The following is a 22,473-nucleotide window of genomic DNA, read 5'->3' on the forward strand; positions in this document are numbered from 1 at the left end:
CTTTAGCACATAACACCGACTTAGACTTGTTGATGACTTTCAACTTGATGTGCTAGATAGACAGTGTGTGTGTGAATTCTGGTTCCAGCTTTAGCCTCAGGTTCTGACCAACAATGGAAGTAGGGGTAGCTGCTTGTGAACATACACAAATAACTGATAGACAACACAGTACTCATTATGGCTCCTTAAATGTACACCCCTCTGCCTGTCTGTGACCAACCACTCTGCCTGTCTGTGACCAACCACTCTGCCTGTCTGTGACCAACCACTCTGCCTGTCTGTGACCAACCATCAACATGGATAACCATTGTCCGTCCTTGCCTTCTGACCTGTTTCGGTCAATAGCAGCCTTCTCCGTGTTTCAGGCAGACAGGCTATCAGGTCTAGGTCAGTAGGCTAGTCTTTCAGCTGTCCGGGTGACGATCCCCCAGGTGAAGAAGCCGGATGTGGAGGTCCTGGGCTGGCGTGGTTACACATGGTTTGCGTTTGCAAGACCGGTTGGATCTACTGACAAAATCGCTAAAACGACGTTGGAGGCGGCTTATGGCAGGGAAATGAACATTAAATTATTTGGCAACAGCTCTGGTGGACATTACCGCAGTCAGCATGCCAATTGCAAGCTCCCTCAAAACTTGAGATATCTATGGCATTGTATTGTGTGACCTAACTACCATGTATTGTCCCTAGCACAAGGTGCGTATTGATCATGCTTTTTAATCAGCTTCTTGATATGCCACACCTGTCAGGTGGATGGATTATCATGGCAAAGGGGAAATACTCACTAACAGGGATGTTAACCAATTTATTCAGAACATTTGAGAGAAATAAGCTTCTTTTTTTATTGCTGGGAGATTTTATTTCAGCTCATGAAACATGGGACCAAAACTTTACATGTTGTGTTTACATTTATGTTCAGTATATATTCGGTATATTTTATGAATTGGGGGGGTTGGGGGTCGCTGGTTCGGGTTTGATTCTAGTGAAAGAGGAAGACAGTCTTCTCAGTCTTTGTAATTTTCCTTTCTCCTACTCTCTTTTGTTCCTTCCTTTCACCTTCTTTCACCTTTATTTAACCAGGTTGGCTATTTGAGAACAAGTTCTCATTTACAACTGCGACCTCGCCAAGATAAAGCAAAGCAGTTCGACACATACTACAACAACACAGAGTTACACATGGAATAAACAAACATACAGCCAATAATACAGTATAAAGGTCTATATACAGTGTGTGCAAATGTGGTAGGATAAGGGAGGTAAAGGCAATAAAAAGGCCATGGTGGTGAAGTAATTACAATATAGCAATTAAACACTGGAATGATAGGATGTGCAGAAGATTAATATGCAAGTTGAGATACTGGGGTGCAAAGGAGCAATCGATCGGATGGGCTATTACAGATGAACTATGTTCAGGTGCAGTGATCTGTGAGCTGCTCTGACAGCTGGTGCTTAAAGCTAGTGAGGGAGGTAAGTCTCCAGCTTCAGAGATTTTTGCAGTTTTTCCAGTCATTGGCAGCAGAGAACTGGAAAGAAAGGCGGCCAAAGGAATAATTATCTTTGGGGGTGTCCAGTGAGATATACCTGCTGGAGCGCGTGCTACGGTGCTGCTATGGTGACCAGTGAGCTGAAATAAGGCGGGGCTTTACCTAGCAGAGACTTGTAGATGACCTGGAGCCAGTGGGTTTGACGACGAGTATGAAGCGAAGATCAGCCAACGAGAGCGTACAGGTCGCAGTGGTGGGTAGTATATGGGGCTTTGGTGACTAAACGGATGGCACTGTGATAGACTGCATCCAATTTATTGAGTAGTGTTGGAGGCTATTTTGTAAATGACATCACCGAAGTCGAGGATTAGTAGGATGGTCAGTTTAACGAGGGTATGTTTGGCAGCATGAGTGAAGGATGCTTTGTTTTGAAATAGGACGCCGATTCTAGATATAATCTTGGATTGGAGATGTTTAATGTGAGTCTGGAAGGAGAGTTTACAGTCTAACCAGACACCTAGGTATTTGTAGTTGTCCACATATTCTAAGTCCGAACCGTCCAGAGTATTGATGCTGGACGGGCGGGCAGGTGCGGGAAGCAATCGGTTAATCAACCTTGTATTGTGTGTGTGATATATATACACTGCTCAAAAAAATAAAGGGAACACTAAAATAACACATCCTAGATCTGAATGAAATATTCTTATTAAATACTTTTTTCTTTACATAGTTGAATGTGCTGACAACAAAATCACACAAAAATGATCAATGGAAATCAAATGTATCAACCCATGGAGGTCTGGATTTGGAGTCACACTCAAAATTAAAGTGGAAAACCACACTACAGGCTGATCCAACTTTGATGTAATGTCCTTAAAACAAGTCAAAATTAGGCTCAGTGTGTGGCCTCCGTGCCTGTATGACCTCCCTACAACGCCTGGGCATGCTCCTGATGAGGTGGCGGATGGTCTCCTGAGGGATCTCCTCCCAGATCTGGACTAAAGCATCCGCCAACTCCTGGACAGTCTGTGGTGCAGCGTGGCGTTGGTGAATGGAGCGAGACATGATGTCCCAGATGTGCTCAATTGGATTCAGGTCTGGGGAACGGTCGGGCCAGTCCATAGCATCAATGCCTTCCTCTTGCAGGAACTGCTGACACACTCCAGCCACATGAGGTCTAGCATTGACTTGCGTTAGGAGGAACCCAGGGCCAACCGCACCAGCATATGGTCTCACAAGGGGTCTGAGGATCTCATTTCGGTACCTAATGGCAGTCAGGCTACCTCTGGCGAGCACATGGAGGGCTGTGCGGCCCCCCAAAGAAATGCCACCCCACACCATGACTGACCCACCGCCTAACCGGTCATGCTGGAGGATGTTGCAGGCAGCAGAACGTTCTCCACGGCGTCTCCAGACTCTGTCACGTGCTCAGTGTGAACCTGCTTTCATTTGTGAAGAGCACAGGGCGCCAATGGCGAATTTGCCAACCTTGGTGTTCTCTGGCAAATGCCAAACGTCCTGCACGGTGTTGGGCTGTAAGCACAACCCCCACCTGTGGACGTCGGGCCCTCATACCACCCTCATGGAGTCTGTTTCTGACCGTTTGAGCAGACACATGCACATTTGTGGCCTGTTGGAGGTCATTTTACAGGGCTCTGGCAGTGCTTCTCCTTGCACAAAGGCGGAGGTAGCGGTCCTGCTGCTGGGTTGTTTCCCTCCTACGGCCTCCTTCACGTCTCCTGATGTACTGGCCTGTCTCCTGGTACTGCCTCCATGCTCTGGACACTACACTGACAGACACAGCAAACCTTCTTGCCACAGCTCGCATTGATGTGCCATCCTGGATGAGCTGCACTACCTGAGCCACTTGTGTGGGTTGTAGACTCCGTCTCATGCTACCACTAGAGTGAAAGCACCGCCAGCATTCAAAAGTGACCAAAACATCTGCCAGGAAGCATAGGAACTGAGAAGTGGTCTGTGGTTATCACCTGCAGAACCACTCCTTTATTGGGGGTGTCTTGCTAATTGCCTATAATTTCCACCTGTTGTCTATTCCATTTGCACAACAGCATGTGAAATTTATTGTCAATCAGTGTTGCTTCCTAAGTGGTCAGTTTGATTTCACAGAAGTGTGATTGACTTTGAGTTGTGTTTAAGTGTTCCCTTTGTTTTTTTGAGCAGTGTATACACACACACACACACACACACACATACACACACACACACACACACACACACGTGTTTGTGCATGTGTCTGATCCCAATTGCCCCTCTGTTTGCAGGAGAAGAGTATGATGGTGGGGGAGGTGACAGCTCCGGCCTGGCTCCATCATCAGCAAGAAGAGACATCCGACCCAACACACAGCAATTACCCAGGGTGAGAAATAGGGAGAGGATCAGAAAGAGATTCAATTATTAATCTACATGCAATACCCCATAATGATAAGGCAAAAACAATAACATTTTTGCAAATTTACAAAAAATAAACAGAAATATCTTATTTACATAAATTATTCAAACACTTTGCTAGGAGACTTGACAGTGTGCTCAGGTGCATCCTGTTTCCATTGATCATCTTTGAGATGTTTCTACAACTTGGAGTCCACCTGTGGTAAATTCAATGGATTGGACATGATTTGGAAAGGTCCCACAGTTGACAGTGCAAGGACTCTCAGACCATGAGAAACAAGATTCTCTGTTTTGATGAAACCAAGATTGAACTCTTTGTCCTGAAAACCAAGCGTCACGTCTGGAGGAAACCTGGCACCATCCCTACGGTGAAGCATGGTGGTGGCAGCATCATGCATTGGGATCGGTTTTCAGCGGTAGGGACTGGGAGACTAGTCAGGCTCGAGGAAAAGATGAACTGCGCAACAGAGATCCTTGACGAAAACCTGCTCCAGAGCGCTCAGGACCTCAGACTGGGGCGAAGGTTCACCTTCCAACAGGACAACGACCCTAAGTATACACACAGGAGTGGCTCTGGGACAAGTCTCTGAGTGGCCCAGCCAGAGCCCGGACTTTAATCTAATCGAACATCTCTGGAGAGACCTGAAAATAGAATAGGAGAAACTCCCCAAATACAGGTGTACCAGGCTTGTAGCATCATACCCAAGAAGACTCAAGGCTGTAATCACTGCTAAAAAGGTGCTTCAATGTATTGATTAAAGGGTCTGAATACTATATAAATACACATTTTTTTTTACATTTTCAAAAATGTCAAAAAACCTGTTTTTGCTTTGTCATTATGGGGGATTTTTTTTTTTTTTAAATCCATTTTACAATAAGGCTGTCATGTAGCAAAATGTGGAAAAGGCAAGGGGTATGAATACTTTCCGAAGGCCCTGTATATTGACTGATGTGGGTGGGTGTGTGTTTCATGCAGTGTTCACGTGCTAGTCGGAACTGGGAAACTCAGAAATGTTCAACTTGCTAACTGGTTGTAGTTCCACATGTGCCATGTGTTTAACCAGTTAGCAAGTCGGAAATGAGTTTCCTTTAGTTCTGACCTAGGATCCGACTAGCACTTGAACGAGTTATAAAAACACATCCTGCAAATCAAGTGAGCCGCCAGTTTTTTGGGAAAGCTGAAAGAACACTATTGGCGTTAAGGAATCAGTCCTATAAATATTTTTGAAAAAAGGTGTGATTGAGGACATATGCAACACTGCAATGACAGGAGACTGGAGAAAGAAATGATACTACCCAATTTTTTTGTTTTTTTAAAGGAACCAAGAGAAGCGCCTTAAAAGGAGTAACACATGAAGCCAATCCAGAGTCATAATGTGCACTGTCTATTGGTTTATTCTTTTTTTTATTTTTTTATTTTTTTTTTACAAATCAAGAAGATGTTATGTAACAGCCTGTACAATGCAACATACAGAACAAAAGGGGGAAAAAAAGAATACAAATTCATTCTCGTAAAAAGCAGCACTGGGCTTTTAAACAACCCCATATATTTTTTCACATTTTGATTGAACGTTGCAAGTACATTTTTTCAAACCCCACCTTTGCAATAAGTTAGTTTACACACAGTTTTGTGAGGAAAGTCGTCAACCTTGAATCTTGACTCGATACCACTGTTTTCCTCACCTTTTTTGTCAAAACAATGACTTGGCAAGATGGCGGGGTTATTTATGCATGTAGTGATGTATGTAATACGTAAGTATCTCAGATTATTTTGTTGCCAAACAAAACAGAATGGTTAAAAGATATGCTTTGAAGAGCTGTCCACATACAAAAAAAAATTGCTGAATATTTTAATCAGGAATTATTGAACCCCTGTGTTAATCTATGTAATGTATTATGTAAAATAGAAGGAGTTTGTTTTAACACGAAGCAGACAGGTAGAACGTAAACGGACTACAAAAACGACAAAAACCCCTAATGAATCACATTCGCAATGTAAACTCCAGCATCAGGGCCTGCATTTCGTAAAAAGACTCCATTTACCAAGAGTCTTTGCATGAACACGTTGTGATTGGCTCTGAACATTCCTCCCTGGTAAACGATGACAGAATGGATGGATCAGAGAGGGAGACTTAAACGTAACCAGTGTAAACAATGTGAGAAAACGGGCATGTTCAGCAGTGCACAACGTTGTGGAACGTTCAGGTAGAAATACCTTTAGAACAAACATGCCACTCTGGTATATAATCCTGTCAACTCCATTCATGACATTTCTATCTGCAACAATCCACAACGTTTTCCTCCTGAACTAGCTATAGAAAATGAGAGAATGAGGATAGATCTTCAGGTCCGGGCCAATTTCGATCACTAGTTGAAATGGAAATCGGGCCTGGGCCTTTATGCATCAAGGTCATGTTCAGTAGGGCACACTGTAAGAATTACTTTTTGCAACAGAACTGTGCATTGGACAAGCGCCGGTAGAACCTCTCCTTTCAAAAAGGATTCTCCCTGCTGAACACGCCCCTGGTATTCTCTCTACAAAGCATGTGTAGAATCCCTCTAATCTCCAGTGAAGTGAATATGACACGGGGTAAAGCAGTGATAGGGGAGAATTCGGGAGACAAAGCTTAACGGCCAGATTGGCCGGTTGAAAAAAACATTTAAAAATTGCTCTCCCTCTAGTTCTGATGGTGGTGTCAGTGTCCATCTATATTGTCCTTCATGGCTTCCTCTCCTCATCCGCACTGATATGAATGAACCGGAACTGAACGGGTGAAAGTAAATTCCCATTAGGCAACAGCCACCTGATCGTTTTCACCTATCCTGTGTTTTCAGATGAGTGCAGTTAGTGTTACACCTGTAAACATTTTGCACCAGTTTGAGTTCCTCCCTCTACAGGTGCTCTCAGGTCCTTCAGTTCACGGTTCTTTTCCAGTCTTTTTTCCTTGTTTGATCTAATGCTCTTTTTCTCAATTTCCTTCTGACCTGCGGTTAAGTCTTTCGCTTAAAAACAATAATCCAATAGCCAGTGACCGTGTGGCGGTCGACGTTGCGAGGTGGTTCAACAAACGGTCCAGGTCTTGGAATGCAACAGGACCGGTTTCGGGTTGTGCACTCAGCCTTTTCACAGGAGAACTGAGGAGAACCATCCCTCCGTACTTGAGAAGAGGAGAGTGATCAGTCTGGGGTAAAAAGGGGTTGATAAAAAAAAACAAGCTAGAGTGAGGGAGGGAACAACAGAGACCGGGAAGACAAAACTGCGCTAAAATAAAAATGGCTGTGACAAAAAACAAGTGTTGTATTATGACGAATAAAAAAAATGTAAAATACATGTTAAAATGTAAAAATAAAAAATAAAAATCGCCCACGAAGTGTCCAAAACAAAGTGCAGGCAGTGTATGTCTGGTTGTTCTTCTCTGAATCCACCCTAGTCCCTCCCTGTTAAAAGTGTCAGAGAACAAAAAAAATAAAATAATAATAAGAACTTTGTCCTAAACAAACAAAACAATGCTGAATTGTCAATCAACAAACCGCCCAGCAACAGGAGGGAAATTCCCGAAATCCAAAGACTCCCAAAGTCTGTAATTTGGTTGATGGAGAAGTAGTAGTTTTGGAGGCACTGCTGGGAGAGAGTAGCTCCCTTTCCCCCTCTCTCTCCATCCAACAATCTCTTCACTACTCCCACTATCATTCCACCCGTATGAGCAGGCCGTAGAGGAGGGTGCCCCCCTGATCCTTGGTGATCCACTCGATCTCTGTGTTGCTGAAGCGGGGATCCAGGGGTTCGATGGCTCCCAGGGTCTGGGGCCCCACCTTATAGGAGCCCGGCCGGACACACACCTGGAAACCCACCTGGGCCTGGTGACAGCAGTGAGAACGGGGGTCCCGGAATCTGGAGGGAGAGAGTGAAAGGGCCGAGTGAGGAGATCAGGAGTCATGGGAAGAAGAATGAAAGCAAGACAGTGAAAGAACAAGACAGTAATCATTTCAATTTGAATAACAGCAAAGGGCAGATAGAGAGAGAAGAGGATGAGAGAGAAAACAGAGAAAGACAGGGTAGAAAACAGTGCTAGTGAGTGACACACATACTGCACTTTGGGGGCGAACATCTCCAGGCCGGAGTAGCGCATGGTGGGGGACAGCTGAACCCGGGGAACCTCCCTGTCCCTGTCAGGGAGGCTGTTGCTGCTGTTCTCCTCTGGCTCACTGTAGCCGTTAGAACCCTCAGTCTTCACCGGAGACACAGAGAAGATGGACGACGTCCCTGAAACACCAAGACAACGCGGTTTAGTTCATTTACAACACCCTCAACATTCTTTAAATCATGAGTGGAAATGGTTCTGGAAATCAACCATGTTTAACAAAAAGCTAAAAATGCGGTCATTGCTTTCGGAGAGAAACACAACAGTTTGAGGTGATATGCTCATCAAAATAAGCAACCTGTGGTCAATTCACTATCGTTTGTTGGTCCAAAAGTGGATAAGGAAATAAATGTTGTGTCGTACCAGAGAGCAGCTGGGCATGGTCCAGTGTGCGTCTGAGGGCCCCTACGCTGGTGCCGTGGTAGGCTATGTGCCACTGCTTAAACGAATTGGACACATCACAGTGGGGCTTGATCCTGCAGGCAGGAGAACACACACACACCAAGATGTTAGATAACCCCTCTACCAAAGTCCTATGACATTGATACTCAGACAGTTTTCAAAGCTTTACTGTATACTATTTTTTACTTTCATTCCCTCCTTCTCCCACCAAAGTGAAAAATAAGTAATTATGTAATTTGTTAATTGAACCAAATAAAACTAATTCATGCTGATTAATTGGACTTGAAGAGCACCGTCACTGATGTTACGAGTGATTGGTTGAACATAGTTCACACTACAGTGTGATTGGATGAAGGTTTTTGAAGCCCACTGATTGGCTGTCTGTAACTTCTGACCTCAGAGCGAAGCGGCACCAGCCAAAGGGCAGGGCGTAGTCCCGTGGGGGCTCCCCTCTCTTGTAGTAGGACTCGTCCCCCCGCAGCTTGTGGCACGACTCACAGTAACACAGGTTATACTTGGCATCCTCGTTGAAGTAACCATCTGAGAGAGATGATAGGGGGCGAGGGCAAAGGGAGGGAGAGAAAATCTAAATACGGGAGAAGTTACGATTAAGTCAGAGAGCGAGAAGGCAGTACACAAAGACCGTGTGTGTTCCTCACCTGGCAGTGTCAGCAGGTCCTTGAAGCGCGAGCACAGGGCCTGGTACTCACAGGTCTTGTTGGGGTTGACCTCTGGATGGGGCATCCAGCAAACACTCTCTTTGATCCCTAGAGGTCAGATGTCAAAGGTTAGCATTTTTTCAGCCCAGAGCCACAGATTTAAAAGGTCTGTATAGTTGCCAAAGTCATCATGCTCTCCTCCTCTCACCATCAACCATGTCCGCTTTCTCCATGTCGCCCTGGCAACGCGCCTTGATGCCCTCTCCTCCCACTGTCGCCACGTTGTTGGTCACTATGGTAACCTGCCACGACAACGACATCAGAGAGTGTCACTGAATTCTCGCGGCCCCTGGTACCACACAGATAAAGTAGTCCCAGGCCAGGTAACAGATTATTAAACCGGTCTGGTGGGAGGGCTGGGATCACGCAGTTAAATACCTACCCAGGACGGAGCGTCTAAATGAGATTATGACTGTTCCATGTGTAACGTTAGCCAGATGGAGGTATTTCAGGATTAAAGGTCATAGAGCAAAAGACTAGCAGATTCGAGTTTCTAGCTACTGATCTAAAAGTGGTCCTGAGTAGGACTGAGTCTCAAAACAAACTTTGTCACATGTGCCAAATACAACAAGTGTAGACCTTACAGTGAAATGCTTACTTACAAGCCCTTAACCAACAGTGCAGTTCAAGAAGAGTTAAGAAAATATTGACCAAATAAACAAAAGTTTTTTTTTTTAAATGATAAAAAGTTATACCAAAACGAGGCTATATACGGGGTAGCGGTCGACCGATTAATCAGAATGGCCGATTAATTAGGGCCGTTTTCATAACAATCGGAAATCTGTATTTTTGGACACTGATTTTTTTCCCCTACGCCTTTATTTAACTAGGCAAGTCAGTTAAGAACACATTCTTATTTTCAATGACTGCCTAGGAATGGTGGGTTAACTGCCTCCTTCAGGGGCAGAACGGCAGAATTTTACCTTGTCAGCTCGGGGGATTCAATCTTGCAACCTTACAGTTAACTAGTCCAACGCTCTAACCACCTGCCTCTCATTGCACTCCACGAGGAGACTGCCTGTTACGCGAATGCAGTAAGCCAAGGTAAGTTGTAGCTAGCATTAAACTTATAAAAACCAATCAATCATAATCACTAGTTAACTACACATGGTTGATGATATTAAGTTTATCTAGCGTGTTCTGCGTTGCATATAATCGATGCGGGGCGTAACGTTGCTCCAATGTGTACCTAACCATAAACATCAATGCCTTAAAATCAATACACAGAAGTATATATTTTTAAACCTGCATATTTAGCTAAAAGAAATTCAGGTTAGCTGGCAATATTAACCAGGTGAAATTGTGTCACCTCTGTTGCGTTCATTGCACGTAGAGTCAGTGTATATGCAGTTTGGGCCACCTAATTTGCCAGAATTTTACGTAATTATGACATAACATTGAAGATTGTGCAATGTAACAGGAATATTTAGACTAATGGATGCCACCCGTTAGATAAAACACGGAACGGTTCCGTATTACACTGAAAGAATAAACGTCTTGTTTTCGAGATGATAGTTTCCGGATTCGACCATATTAATGACCTAAGGCTCGTATTTCTGTGTGTTAGACTGAGTTATAACATAATATGATTTGATAGAGCAGTCTGACTGAGCGGTGGTAGGCACCAGCAGGCTCGTAAGCATTCATTCAAACAGCACTTTTGTGCGTTTGCCAGCAGCTGTTTATGACTTCAAGCCTATCAACTCCCGAGATGAGGCTGGTGTAACCAATGTGAAATGGCTAGCTAGTTAGCGGGGTGCGCGCTAATAGCATTTCAAACGTCACTCACTCAGACTTGGAGTGGTTGTTCCCCTTGCTCTGCATGGGTAAACGCTGTTTCGAGGGTGGCTGTTGTCGATGTGTTCCTGGTTCGAGCCCAGGTAGGAGCGAGGAGAGGGACGGAATCTATACTGTTACACTGGTAATACTAAAGTGCCTACAAGAACATCCAATAGTCAAAGGTTAATGAAATACAAATGGTAGAGAGAGAAAGTCCTATTCCTATAATAACTACAACCTAAAACTTCTTACCTGGGAATATTGAAGACTCATGTTAAAAGGAACCACCAGCTTTCATGTTCTCATGTTCTGAGCAAGGAACTGAAACGTTAGCTTTCTTACATGGCACATATTGCACTTTTACTTTCTTCTCCAACACTTTGTTTTTGCATTATTTAAACCAAATTGAACATGTTTCATTATTTATTTGGGGCTAAATTGATTTTATTGATGTATTATATTAAGTTAAAATAAGTGTTCATTCAGTATTGTTGTAATTGTCATTATTACAAATAAATACATTTTATTTTTTCAAATTGGCGTCAGCTTTTTTTGGTCCTCCACTAATCGGTATCGGCGTTGAAAAATCATAAATCGGTCGAACGCTAATACGGGGGTAACAGTATCGAGGCAGTGTGCGGGGGTACAGGTTAGAGGCCATTTGTACATGTAGGTAGGGGTGAAATGACTATGCATCGATAATAAACAGAGAGAAGCAGCAGTGTACAAAACAAATGGATGGGGGCTCAATGTAATGGTCCAGTGGCCAGTAGAAGCTGTTAAGGAGCCTTTAGGTCCTAGACTTGGCACTCCGGTACCGCTTGCCGTGACTGGAGTCCCTGACAATTTTATGTGCTTTCCTCTGACACCGCCTAATACAGTTGAAGTCAGACGTTTACATACACCTTAGCCAAATACATTTAAATACATTTAAACTCAGTTTTTCACAATTCCTGACATTTAATCCAAGTAAAAATTCCCTGTCTTTGCTTAGTTAGGATCGCCACTTTATTTTAAGAATGTGAAATGTCAGAATAATAGTAGAGTGAATGATTTATTTCATCACATTCCCAGTGGGTCAGAAGTTTAGACACTCAATTAGTATTTGGTAGTATGTTCTTTAAAATGTTTAAAGTGGGTCAAACGTTTTGGGTAGCCTTCCACAAGCTTCCCACAATAAGTTGAGTGAATTTTGGCCCATTCCTCCTGACAGAGCTGGTGTAACCGAGTCAGGTATGTAGGCCTCCTTGCTCACACATGCTTTTTCAGTTCTGCCCACAAATGTTCTATAGGACTGAGGTCAGGGCTTTGTGATGGCCACTCCTTTGTTGTCCTTAAGCCATTTTGCCACAAGTTTGGAAGTATGCTTGGGGTCATTGTCCATTTGGAAGACCAATTTGCGACCAAGCTTTAACTTCCAGACTGATGTCTTAATGTTGCTTCAAATATATCCACATAATTTTCCTGCCTCATGATGCCATCTATTTTGTGAAGTGCACCAGTTCCTCCTGCAGCAAAGCAAAATAAATAAATAAAGTAAGGAAAGAGGTAGTTGTTTGGGCTTAATTATAGATCGGCTATGTACAGGTACAGTAATCTGTGAGCTGCTCTGACAGCTGGTGCTTAAAGCTAGTGAGGGAGATAAGCGTTTCCAGTTTCAGTGATTTTTGTAGTTCATTCCAGTCATTGGCAGCAGAGAACTGGAAGGAGAGGCGGACAAAGTAAGAATTGGTTTTGGGGGCGACCAGGCAGCTATACCTGCTGGAGCGCGTGCTACATGTGGGTGCTGCTATGTGACCTGTGAGCTGAGATAAGGGGGGACTTTACCTAGCAGGGTCTTGTAGATTACCTGGAGCCCGTGGGTTTGGCGACGAGTATGAAGCGAGGGCCAGCCAACGAGGGCGTACAGGTCGTAGTGGTTGGTAGTATATGGGGCTTTGGTGACAAAACGGATGGCACTGTGATAAACTGCATCCAATTTATTGAGTAGGGTATTGGAGGCCATTTTGTAAATGACATCGCCGAAGTCGAGGATTGGTAGGATGGTCAGTTTTACAAGGGTATGTTTGGCAGCATGAGTGAAGAATGCTTTGTTGCGAAATTGGAAGATGATTCTAGATTTAATTTTGGATTGGAGATGTTTGATGTGAGTCTGGAAGGAGATTTTACAGTCTAACCAGACACCTAGGTATTTGTAATTGTCCACATAAGTCAGAATCGTCCAGAGTGGTGATGTTTGACAGGCGGGCAGGTGCAAGCAGCGATCGGTTGAAGAGCATGCGTTTAGTTTTACTTGTATTTAAGAGCAATTGGAGGCCACGGAAGGAGAGTTGTATGGCATTGAAGCTCGCCTGGAGGGCTGTTAACAGTGTCCAAAGAAGGGCAAGAAGTATACAGAATGGTGTCGTCTGCGTAGAGGTGGATCAGAGACTCACCAGCAGCAAGAGGTACATCATTGATGTACACAGAGAAGAGAGTCGGTCCAAGAATTGAACCCTGTGGCACCCCCATAGAGACTGCCAGAGGCCCGGACCACAGGCCCTCCGATTTGACACAATGAACTCTATTAGAGAAGTAGTTGGTGAATCCGGCGAGGCAATAATTTGAGAAACCAAGGCTATCGAGTCTGCCGATGGGCCAGATCAATGAATACGGCTGCACAGTATTGTTTCTTATCGATGTCGGTTAAGATATCGTTTAAGACCATTAAAACAAGTCAACAGCTTTCTTTTTCCAGGTATTCGTTTCTTAACTTCCTCGACCTCTAAAATTATTCTGACGGTTTGGGGTGGGGGTGGGGGGGGGACAGACATACCTGTTCACACTGTCCGTATAGGTCTATGAGGGGGTAGCATGGCGTAGGGATATCCTGGGCTGCTACTCCCTGGTCCATACCGTTCACATAAAGGTGCAGACAGCTGTTCCCATCCACCAGCAGACCCAGGACTGTACCCTCTGGACATGTGTCCAGGTTAGGACCATAGTTCTCACAGATCTGATGGGGAGGAGAAGTGATGGAGGGAAAGAGAGAACTCCATTAAGCTTTGTGTTGGTCTTGCTATCTGTACCTTGAGTGTGTGCGCAGTGTTTCCCCTAGGACTTCATTCAGTAGCTTCTCACAGTCGTACAACAAAACGTACGGCGACTTTCCCCCAACTCAAATGCATGAAAATAAAACATGCCCTCTTTCTTTGAAACTCAAGGACAGTTGAATTGTATCTTGATCTCAACATCACCAGCCACTTCTATATTAACCGCAAAAATTATTTCACTGGCGTAAGGTTCCTGTATCTTAATAAGGTTGGTTACACTTCCAGGATAACAAGTACGTTAGCTAGTTACCTTGAGGTTTCGCGGATGATCTGATGAGAATGAGGAAGATATGGAACTTGTAGTACCTCGTCACTCTGATCTTAAAAGCTCATCTTGGCAGAATGTTAAAAAAATGTAAAATACAAATTGTATTTGCAGTGGCGGCAATGACTTCGCAGCGGCGGTGTGCCACTGCGAAATGAACATAGGGGAAACACTGACGTGTGTGTGTGTGTGTGTGTGTGTGTGGTACCTTCAGTGAGTTGTGGAAGACAGAGTCTCTCTGCAGCAGCCACACAGAGCGTTTCAGACAGCACGCTGTGGAGGGAAAGTTGAGGCGGTCTGGGGAGTGGCCAATCACCCCTAGCGACAGGGACGACGTCCACGATGCGTTCAGGCGGTCGATCTGAAACTATGGCAACATTGATAGTCAAAATGTAAATCACAAACTATGGTGACAGAACGCAGTATAAAATATTATGTGTATTATACAACAATTAAACACCCCCTTGGCTACCCCAATCAAATCCTGACACAGACAGACCCCTAACCCCACCACTCACACACAGTACCTGGAACAGTTGTTGTCGGGGCAGGGGTTGTGCTGTGACTAGGAGGCCCTGGTTGTAGCTGGAGACACGGGCCGCCGTCAGGTTCTCATGGGACAGCTGGATGTTCTTCCCATGGTTCTCCAGGAAGGCCATGACTGTGTTGGGCACCAGGGCCGGCTCATCACCCTCAACCTGGAGGATGGAGAGAGGAGAGAGGGGGAGGAGAGATGGAGAGTGAGATGGAGAGATTACATTTTTTTATTTTTACTTCTGTTGCCTTAGATCAATTCACACATATATACACAGAGTGTACAAAACATTAGGAACACCTGCTCTTTCCATGACACAGACTGAGCAGGTGACTGCTATGATCCCTTATTGATGTCACTTCAAATCAGTGTAGATGAAGGGGAGGAGATCAGTTAAAGAAGGATTTTTAAGCCTTGAGAGAATGAGAAATTGATTGTGTATGGTGGCATTCAGAGAGTGAATGGGCAAGATAAAAATATTTAAGTGCCTATGAACAGGGTATGGTAGTAGGTGTCAGGCGAACTGGTTTCTGTTTGTAAGTCGCTCTGGATAAGAGCGTCTGCTAAATGACTTAAATGTAAATGTAAATGTAACACTGCTGAGTTTTTCACGCTCAAGAGTTTCTCGTGTCTATCAAGAACGGTCCACCACCGAAAGGACATCCAGCCAGCTTGACAACTGTGGAAAGAATTGGAGTTAACATCGGCCATCATCCCTGTGGAACGCTTTTGACACCTTGTAGAGTCCATGCCCCGACGAATTGAGGCTGTTCTGAAGGCAAAAGGAGCTGCAACTCAATATTAGGAAGGTGTTTCCTCATGTTTTCTACACAGTGTATTTAACCACCTATGGCGCAATTTCAGGTTTCCTACTGTACTTTGAGATGACAAAAGTGGAGAAATAAAAATCACACACATTTTCTTACTTTAGACAAAGTCTAACATTGTTGTTGTCAAGCTATAATCACTAAAGATCCCGGCAAAAGCATATGATCCATCGGTCCCCCCTTCCTCCTATCCCCCTTCTCCCTCCATCCCCAAACCCGCGTCTCACCGGCGTACGGTCCTCCTCTCCTTCGCTACAGCTGTCTGAGGAGAGGGAGGGGGCCTTGACGCTCCCTGCGTCCTCCAGCACTGACGAACTGACGATGGACACCGCTGTCACACGACCATACAGGTCCAACACTGCATACACGTTCTATAGGTAGGGGAGAGAGGTGGGGTGGTAGTAAAACAAGGACAATTGTGGGGACATTTCACCGGTCCCAAGGAAATAGGCAATTTTAGGCTTAGGTTTACAATTAGGGCACAGAGTTAGGGCTAGGGTGTTAAACAGGATTTTGAATAGGAATCAATGTTTTGGTCCCCACAAGGATAGGAAGACTTTTTGTGCGTGTGAATTGAACACGTATGACGTGTGTATGACTGTTGTTCATGAAGTGTGTGTACCTTGGCCACAGCGGTGGCAGCTGGTCCCATGTCCTCTCCGTCGATAAGGACGTGCATGGTGTCATCGCTGCATCGCTTCACCCCGACGCGGTTACCCACCTAGACACACGCAATACAACTCAGGCATCATATGTAGTACCTACTTATCTATTCATCACAATCACGTCTTTCCATTCTTTATGCACTAATGTTTGTGGTCTCCATCTTTCAATCCCAACCGGTTGTTCCCTCCCCCTCTTTCATTGTTTCCCTCTGCGCAACAAATTACAAAATAAGTACAAAGTATTGATTCAACAGAGCTTTGGAATCCCACGCCCTGTCTCTCACCGTCAGTCTGTCCAGGGAGGCGCCGTAGTTCTGTCTCTGCAGGAGCCCGTTGCGTCTGACCTCTGACCCGGCTAGCAGCCAGGTGACCTTGGACCGGAGCTGTGTGAGGGAGGGGGACAGGCCTGACATGGGGCAGGAGGGCAGCTCTGGAGGGGCTAGGGTGGTCAGACCCATGTGGAGGGAACCGGACCACTGGTCATCCACCTCGTCTATCTTCACCTGGAGGTGGGTGGAGGGGACAATACTACAACGTCAATAGTGAATGTTATGCGCGTGCATATATAAGACAACAGATGACTCAAGTGTTATGAAAATAGAGCGATCTGATTGCGTCTGGGTAGATAACAGAGCACTACTCACCTCAAACAGTTCGTCTGTTTTGAGTTCCTTGGCGCTGAAGACGATGCCGTGTGCGTATCCTCCCACCCTGACGGCCTGGCAGCCCTCTCCCAGTAGAACCACGTTCTTACCATGCTTACTGTGGAGCCGGTGGGCCACGCCTGCCACTACGCATGTAAGGAAGAAGGAGAGATGTTGAACGACAGACAGGCTCACGACTTCGATTCATAACCTGAGAGAAAAATCACACATGCGGTCAGTACCTGGGGAGTGTATGGGGAAACTCCTCTCTGTGATGTTGCTGGTACACAGACTGTTATCCTGAGGGCCAGAGGAACTGGTGATGGACACCTGGACACACTGACCATACAGGTCTATCACCGCATACACCTCTGATGAAAGGAGGGAGGGAGGGAGAGAGGAAAGAGGGGTTGTCCAAGTTCACCATATATTTGGAAAGTGTAGATGCTTGACAAAGATCTCAGTGAGACTAGCCTTGGTAGATACAAGTTGAAATATTAAACAAAATAGCAGTGAGATTTGAGCTGTTAGGTGGATTTATTCAGAGACACTTCTACCATCGAGTTACAAGGTGCATAGTACACACCCATCAGCTCCATTTCAAAATCAGTTCATGAGCCTTTTGTCCCCGACCCCTTGCCCATGTATGGGGTCGTAATAACAGGTTTATGATCACTGGTTCCATTCACCTTTACCTGGCGGCAGCCCGGTGCAGGCCACCCCCTGGTCCACACCGTTGATGTAGTAGTGAAGGTCGCCGGTGGCCGAGCGCATCATGCCGATCCTACTGCCCGTGGTCAGAGTGTCCAGGTCACAGCCGTAGTTGTTACGCATGGTGTTGCCGTCCTGCATGATGGCCGTGCCACTGAGGGTTTAGAGAGGGAGTTCAAATGAAACTTGGTTTATTTCATGCACAAGGCAGAGGAAGATATTCTCTTAGATGCTTCTTAGTGAAATCCACTGTAGCAGATGGATACAACAGTAGGATTCGATAACAGTTGACTGAATCTAATCCGTTTCAAAATCATTCATTTAGAATCACTGAAACAGACACAGAACAGACCCCCCCCCCTCTTTACCTAAGCATCCAGGTATCGTAGTCTATATCCGTCATGGTGTTGGGAAACTCCAGCTCTTCTGGCCTGATAGCAGTCACACCTGGACAGAAAACACACACGGACAAACATGTATCACTCCACTGCTGTGTGTGTGGATAGGGCTGTGTGAGAAGGTCGAGAGGGGTAAAATAGAAACGCCTTACCTGCCATTATCTTACCTGCTTCTATTGACCCCGACCACCGGTCCACCATCTTCTGAATGACTATCTCAAAGAGCTCTCCGTCTCGAAGGCACCTGACAACAGACAACACAGTCAGGACACGCACAAACACATGTGTGTCGACCTTCTGACCTGTTGGTGATGACGCAGGTGTGTGTGTGTGCGCATCACACTGACCTGTTAGAGATGACGATGGCGTCGTTGAACTCGGATCGACAGTTCTGTCTGAGGGCGGTGCGCCCCCCATTGGTGATTACCGCGTTAGTGCCGTGCAGCTGGTGGAAGCGCAGGTCGTTGGCACTGTTGCCCCCGGCGACCGAGCATGGGCTGCTGGGCGACATGACGGTGGGGCCCTCCGAGCTGTCCTCGGGGAGAGGGGGGAGGTCTGCTAGAGGGGAGAAATGTTTGAGGATGGTTGTTGAGGCAAAGCTAGTTGGAGGAGGATATTCACATACCATCTACAGACACAGTCTTCAGTATTGTCTTCAGTGGTTCCAAAACCTTTTTGATCTGACACACTAGAAACTTATGCAATCGCCTTAGGCACCTTTAACAACAACCTTCCTCCATCCTCCATCCCCCCCGCTCACCCACGTCGTCCATGATGGTTGCCTGTGCGGCCTGGCCGTAGAGGTCCACCACGGCGTAAACACTGGGTGGGACGTTCCAAGCCGCCGGGCCCTGTGCCACCCCGTTCACAAAGAAGTGGAGGCTCCCGTCCTCCTTCCGCACCACGCCCACTGTGTCCCCCGCCTGGATAGAGACAGATGACAGTGGTCAGAGAGAAAGAGATGAAGCACACAGCAACAGGTGATAAGTACGATAGCATGTAAGTGCTGATGGTGACTTGAGAAGGAGTGAAAGACCAGAGCAGGAACAGGACAGAGCGAGAGGGTGGGTTGAATATTCTAAGGACGACTGTAAAGTATGTCTCCCACTCACTTTGAGTCGGTCCAGGTTGTGTCCGTACTCGTCCAGTATGGTGGTTCCGTTGTGCATCACCCCGTTTCCTGTCATCATCCAAGTCCCTGGGACACAAAACCAGAACATCAGTCAACCTACAACAAAACATTAGTCAACCTGCAGTACCAGTCAAGTTTGGACACACCAACTCATTACAATGTTTGTCTTTATTTTTACTATTTTCTACATTGTAGAATAATAGTGAAGAAATCATTACTATGAAATAACACATATGGAATTTTATGTAATAATAGAAACAAAAAGTGTTAAAGAAATCCAATTACATTCTGTATTTGAGATTCTTCAAAGTAGCCACACTTTGCACACTCTTGGCATTCTCTCAACTAGCTTCATGAGGTAGTCACCAGGAATGCATTTCAATTAACAGGTGTGCCTTGTTAAAAGTAAAATTTGTGGAATTTCTTTCCTTCTTAATGTGTTGAGCGAATCAGTTGTGGGATACAGAAGATGGTATTTTACCAAATAAGGCGAAGTCCACATTATGGCAAGAACAGCTCAAAAAAGCAAAGAGAAACGACAGTCCATTACTTTAAGACATGAAGGTCAGTCAACAGGGAAATGTCAAGAACTATGATGAAACTCTCATGAGGACTGCCACAGGAACGGAAGACCCAGAGTTACCTCTGCGGCAGAGGATAAGTTCATTAGAAAGTTACCAGCCTCAGAATTTGCAGCCCAAATAAATGCCTAACAGAGTTCAAGTAACAGACATCTCAGCATCAACTGTTCTGAGGAGACTGCGTGGGTAAGGCCTTCATGGTCAAATTGCTGCAAATAAACCACTACTAAAGGACACCAATAAGAAGACACTTGCTTGGGCCAAGAAACTTGAGCAATGGACATTAGACCTGTGGAAATCTGTCCTTTGGTCTAATGAGTCCAAATTTTAGATTTTTGGTTCCACCTGCCGTGTCTTGGTGAGATGCAAAGTAGGTGAATAGATGATCTCCCCATGCGTTGTTCCCACCATAAAGCATGCCTCAGGTCCTAATCCAGGCACTTGTCATCTCCCCGTCTGGATTACTGCACTCGCTGTTGGCTGGGCTCCCTGCCTGTGCCATTAAACCCCTACAACTCATCCAGAACGAGGGTGTGACTTTGCTTTGTCAGTGATTTTTTAAAATTCAAGGCACACTTAGCCAGCATGGCTACCACAGCATTCTGCAGTGATACTCCATCCCATCTGGTTTGCGCTTAGTGGGATTATCATTTGTTTTCAACAGGACAATGACCCAACACACCTCCAGGCTGCGTAAGGGCCATTTGACCAAGAAGGAGAGTGATGGAGTGCTGCATCAGATGACCTGGCCTCCACAATCCCCCGACATCAACCAAATTGAGATGGTTTGGGATTAGTTGGACCGCAGAGTGAAGAAAAAGCAGCCAACAAGAGCTCAGCGTGTGGGAACTCCTTCAAGACTGTTGGAAAAGCATTCCAGGTGAAGCTGGTTGACAGAATGCCAAGTGTGCAAAGCTGTCATCAAGGCAAAGGGTGGCTACTTTGAAGACTAAAACATTTAGATTTGGTTTAATACTCTTTTGGTTAGTACATGATTCCATATGTGTTATTTCATAGTTTTGATGTCTTCACTATTATTCTACAATTTAGAAGATTGTAAAAATAAACCCTTGAACGACTGTACAAACACCACATCAGTCAACTTGCAACAAAACCAGTACATCAGTCAAACGACAACAAAATCATCAAAATCAGTCAATCCACAGCCCTTTCCAAACATTGTTTGAGTATGGAAAATTAGATTAATCAAGCCCCCATCCTCTCATCCTGGGAGGATTAGAAGGGTGTGAGGTGGAAACTCAACCTAGCCTAAAAGAAGGCTAGTTGGGCCTACTAGTGTATTGCTTTCAGATCTACAAGTAACCCTGCTAGGGGGGCAGGGGTAAGAGGTTGGTATTACCTGATTGGTTGGTATTACCTGAGCGCAGGTTGGTCATGGTGGAGGGCAGCTGCAGGTAGGCGGGGTTGTGAGTGGTCACGCCGATCTCGATGGAGCCTGCCCACTTGTCCACCATCTTGTCGATGCGCACCTGGAACACCTCGTTGGAGTGCAGCGGGCGGCCACTCAAGACCACGCCGTGATTGAAGTCGTCCGTAGCACTGCCCGAGGAAAAACACACAATCAAATGTATCTATAATATACTGTACATTATAAACTGGGTGGTTCAAGCCCTGAATGCTGATTGGCTGAAAGCAGTGGTATATCAGACCGTATGCAATGGGTATGACAAAACATTTATTATTGCGACTCTAATTACGTTGGTAACCAGTTTTTAATAGCAATAAGGCACCTCTGGGTTTTGTGGTACATAGCCGATATACCACGGCTAAGGGCTGTGTCCTGGTACTCCTTGCGTTGTGCCTAAGAACAGCCCTTAGCCATGGTATATTGACCATATACCACACCCCCTCATATATTTATGCAATAAGGCACTAGGACCATGGATACAATACATACTGAGGGCGAAGAGCCGTCCTGCCCTCGCTGATGATGGCTGCCTTTTGGCCACAGTTGGAGTGAAAGAGGAGGCGGTCGGGAGTGTCGGGGTCCGGCGTGAGGGAGTGGGCAGGCCGGGGGCGACCAACGTCTGGCGACAGCGCCCGCATGATGGCGTTGTTGCGGCGGAGGCGGTCGCTGTGGTTGTGATTGTGGACGATGGTCACCTTGACAGCCATGCCGTAGAGGTCGACCACGGCGTAGACTACGGCGGGCGTCTGGGCCGCTGCCACGCCTAGGGGGCAGGGTCAGAGGTCTAATTGAGGTTATGGACGACTTGGATGAAATGTGGTGCATAATGATTTACAATTGTACGCGATTCTCGAACTGACATTGATACACTGTATGGGGCAAAACTCCTCTGCATGACAATGACGTAAACAGTCCATCAAATGACAAGTATGTAAAACATAGCAAGCGTTAACGATGTACCCATTAATAAATAATATACTCCTTGCATTTTTGCTGCCTTTTCAGTATTGCCATATTAATTGCAGCATCATGGTTTGCCTGTCCTTCACACTGCAAGGTTAATAACAGCTGGTGCACGAGATCTAAAGAAGTCTCTAGATTTTGCCCACCTGATTAAGGTAGAGTATCTTATAAGCTGTACACCACACTATTTGCCAAGAGAGTTTTCATCTGGCTGTTCGTGGCTGTTTATTTACCACCACAGTCAGATGCTGGCACTAAGGCCGCACTCAGTCAGCTGTATAAGGAAATAAGCAAACAGG

General features: G+C 45.5%; 2 protein-coding genes across 9 annotated transcripts in view; one reads left to right on the forward strand and one right to left on the reverse strand.

Annotated features, from left to right (window-relative positions):
- The window catches only part of LOC118369156 (chromodomain-helicase-DNA-binding protein 3-like), a 367,421-nt gene that overhangs the window by 157,008 nt on the left and 187,940 nt on the right, over positions 1-22,473 (forward strand). The window lies entirely within an intron of this gene.
- The window catches only part of LOC118368801 (neuralized-like protein 4), a 31,411-nt gene continuing 14,207 nt past the window's right edge, over positions 5,270-22,473 (reverse strand). For 2 of the 8 annotated variants that reach the window (XM_035753224.2, XM_035753216.2), the window contains 22 exons: positions 21,701-21,974; positions 21,143-21,342; positions 19,182-19,267; positions 18,830-18,992; positions 18,417-18,627; positions 18,222-18,313; positions 18,040-18,118; positions 17,650-17,825; positions 17,203-17,331; positions 16,961-17,106; positions 16,601-16,819; positions 16,274-16,372; positions 15,879-16,022; positions 14,817-14,987; positions 14,498-14,656; positions 13,748-13,927; positions 9,302-9,395; positions 9,094-9,201; positions 8,830-8,974; positions 8,396-8,508; positions 7,980-8,154; positions 5,270-7,782 (listed from right to left, as the gene is read on the reverse strand). In XM_035753224.2, the coding sequence (XP_035609117.1) occupies positions 7,578-7,782; positions 7,980-8,154; positions 8,396-8,508; positions 8,830-8,974; positions 9,094-9,201; positions 9,302-9,395; positions 13,748-13,927; positions 14,498-14,656; positions 14,817-14,987; positions 15,879-16,022; positions 16,274-16,372; positions 16,601-16,819; positions 16,961-17,106; positions 17,203-17,331; positions 17,650-17,825; positions 18,040-18,118; positions 18,222-18,313; positions 18,417-18,627; positions 18,830-18,992; positions 19,182-19,267; positions 21,143-21,342; positions 21,701-21,974 (3,368 nt within the window). In that variant the 3' untranslated portion in view covers positions 5,270-7,577. The remainder of the gene's footprint in view (positions 7,783-7,979; positions 8,155-8,395; positions 8,509-8,829; positions 8,975-9,093; positions 9,202-9,301; positions 9,396-13,747; positions 13,928-14,497; positions 14,657-14,816; positions 14,988-15,878; positions 16,023-16,273; positions 16,373-16,600; positions 16,820-16,960; positions 17,107-17,202; positions 17,332-17,649; positions 17,826-18,039; positions 18,119-18,221; positions 18,314-18,416; positions 18,628-18,829; positions 18,993-19,181; positions 19,268-21,142; positions 21,343-21,700; positions 21,975-22,473) is intronic. The other 6 variants (XM_035753223.2, XM_035753222.2, XM_035753221.2 and 3 more) reach the window with 6 other exon arrangements.

The sequence above is a fragment of the Oncorhynchus keta genome, chromosome 35, assembly GCF_023373465.1.
Source record: "Oncorhynchus keta strain PuntledgeMale-10-30-2019 chromosome 35, Oket_V2, whole genome shotgun sequence".
NCBI classification, from domain to species: Eukaryota; Metazoa; Chordata; class Actinopteri; order Salmoniformes; family Salmonidae; genus Oncorhynchus; species Oncorhynchus keta.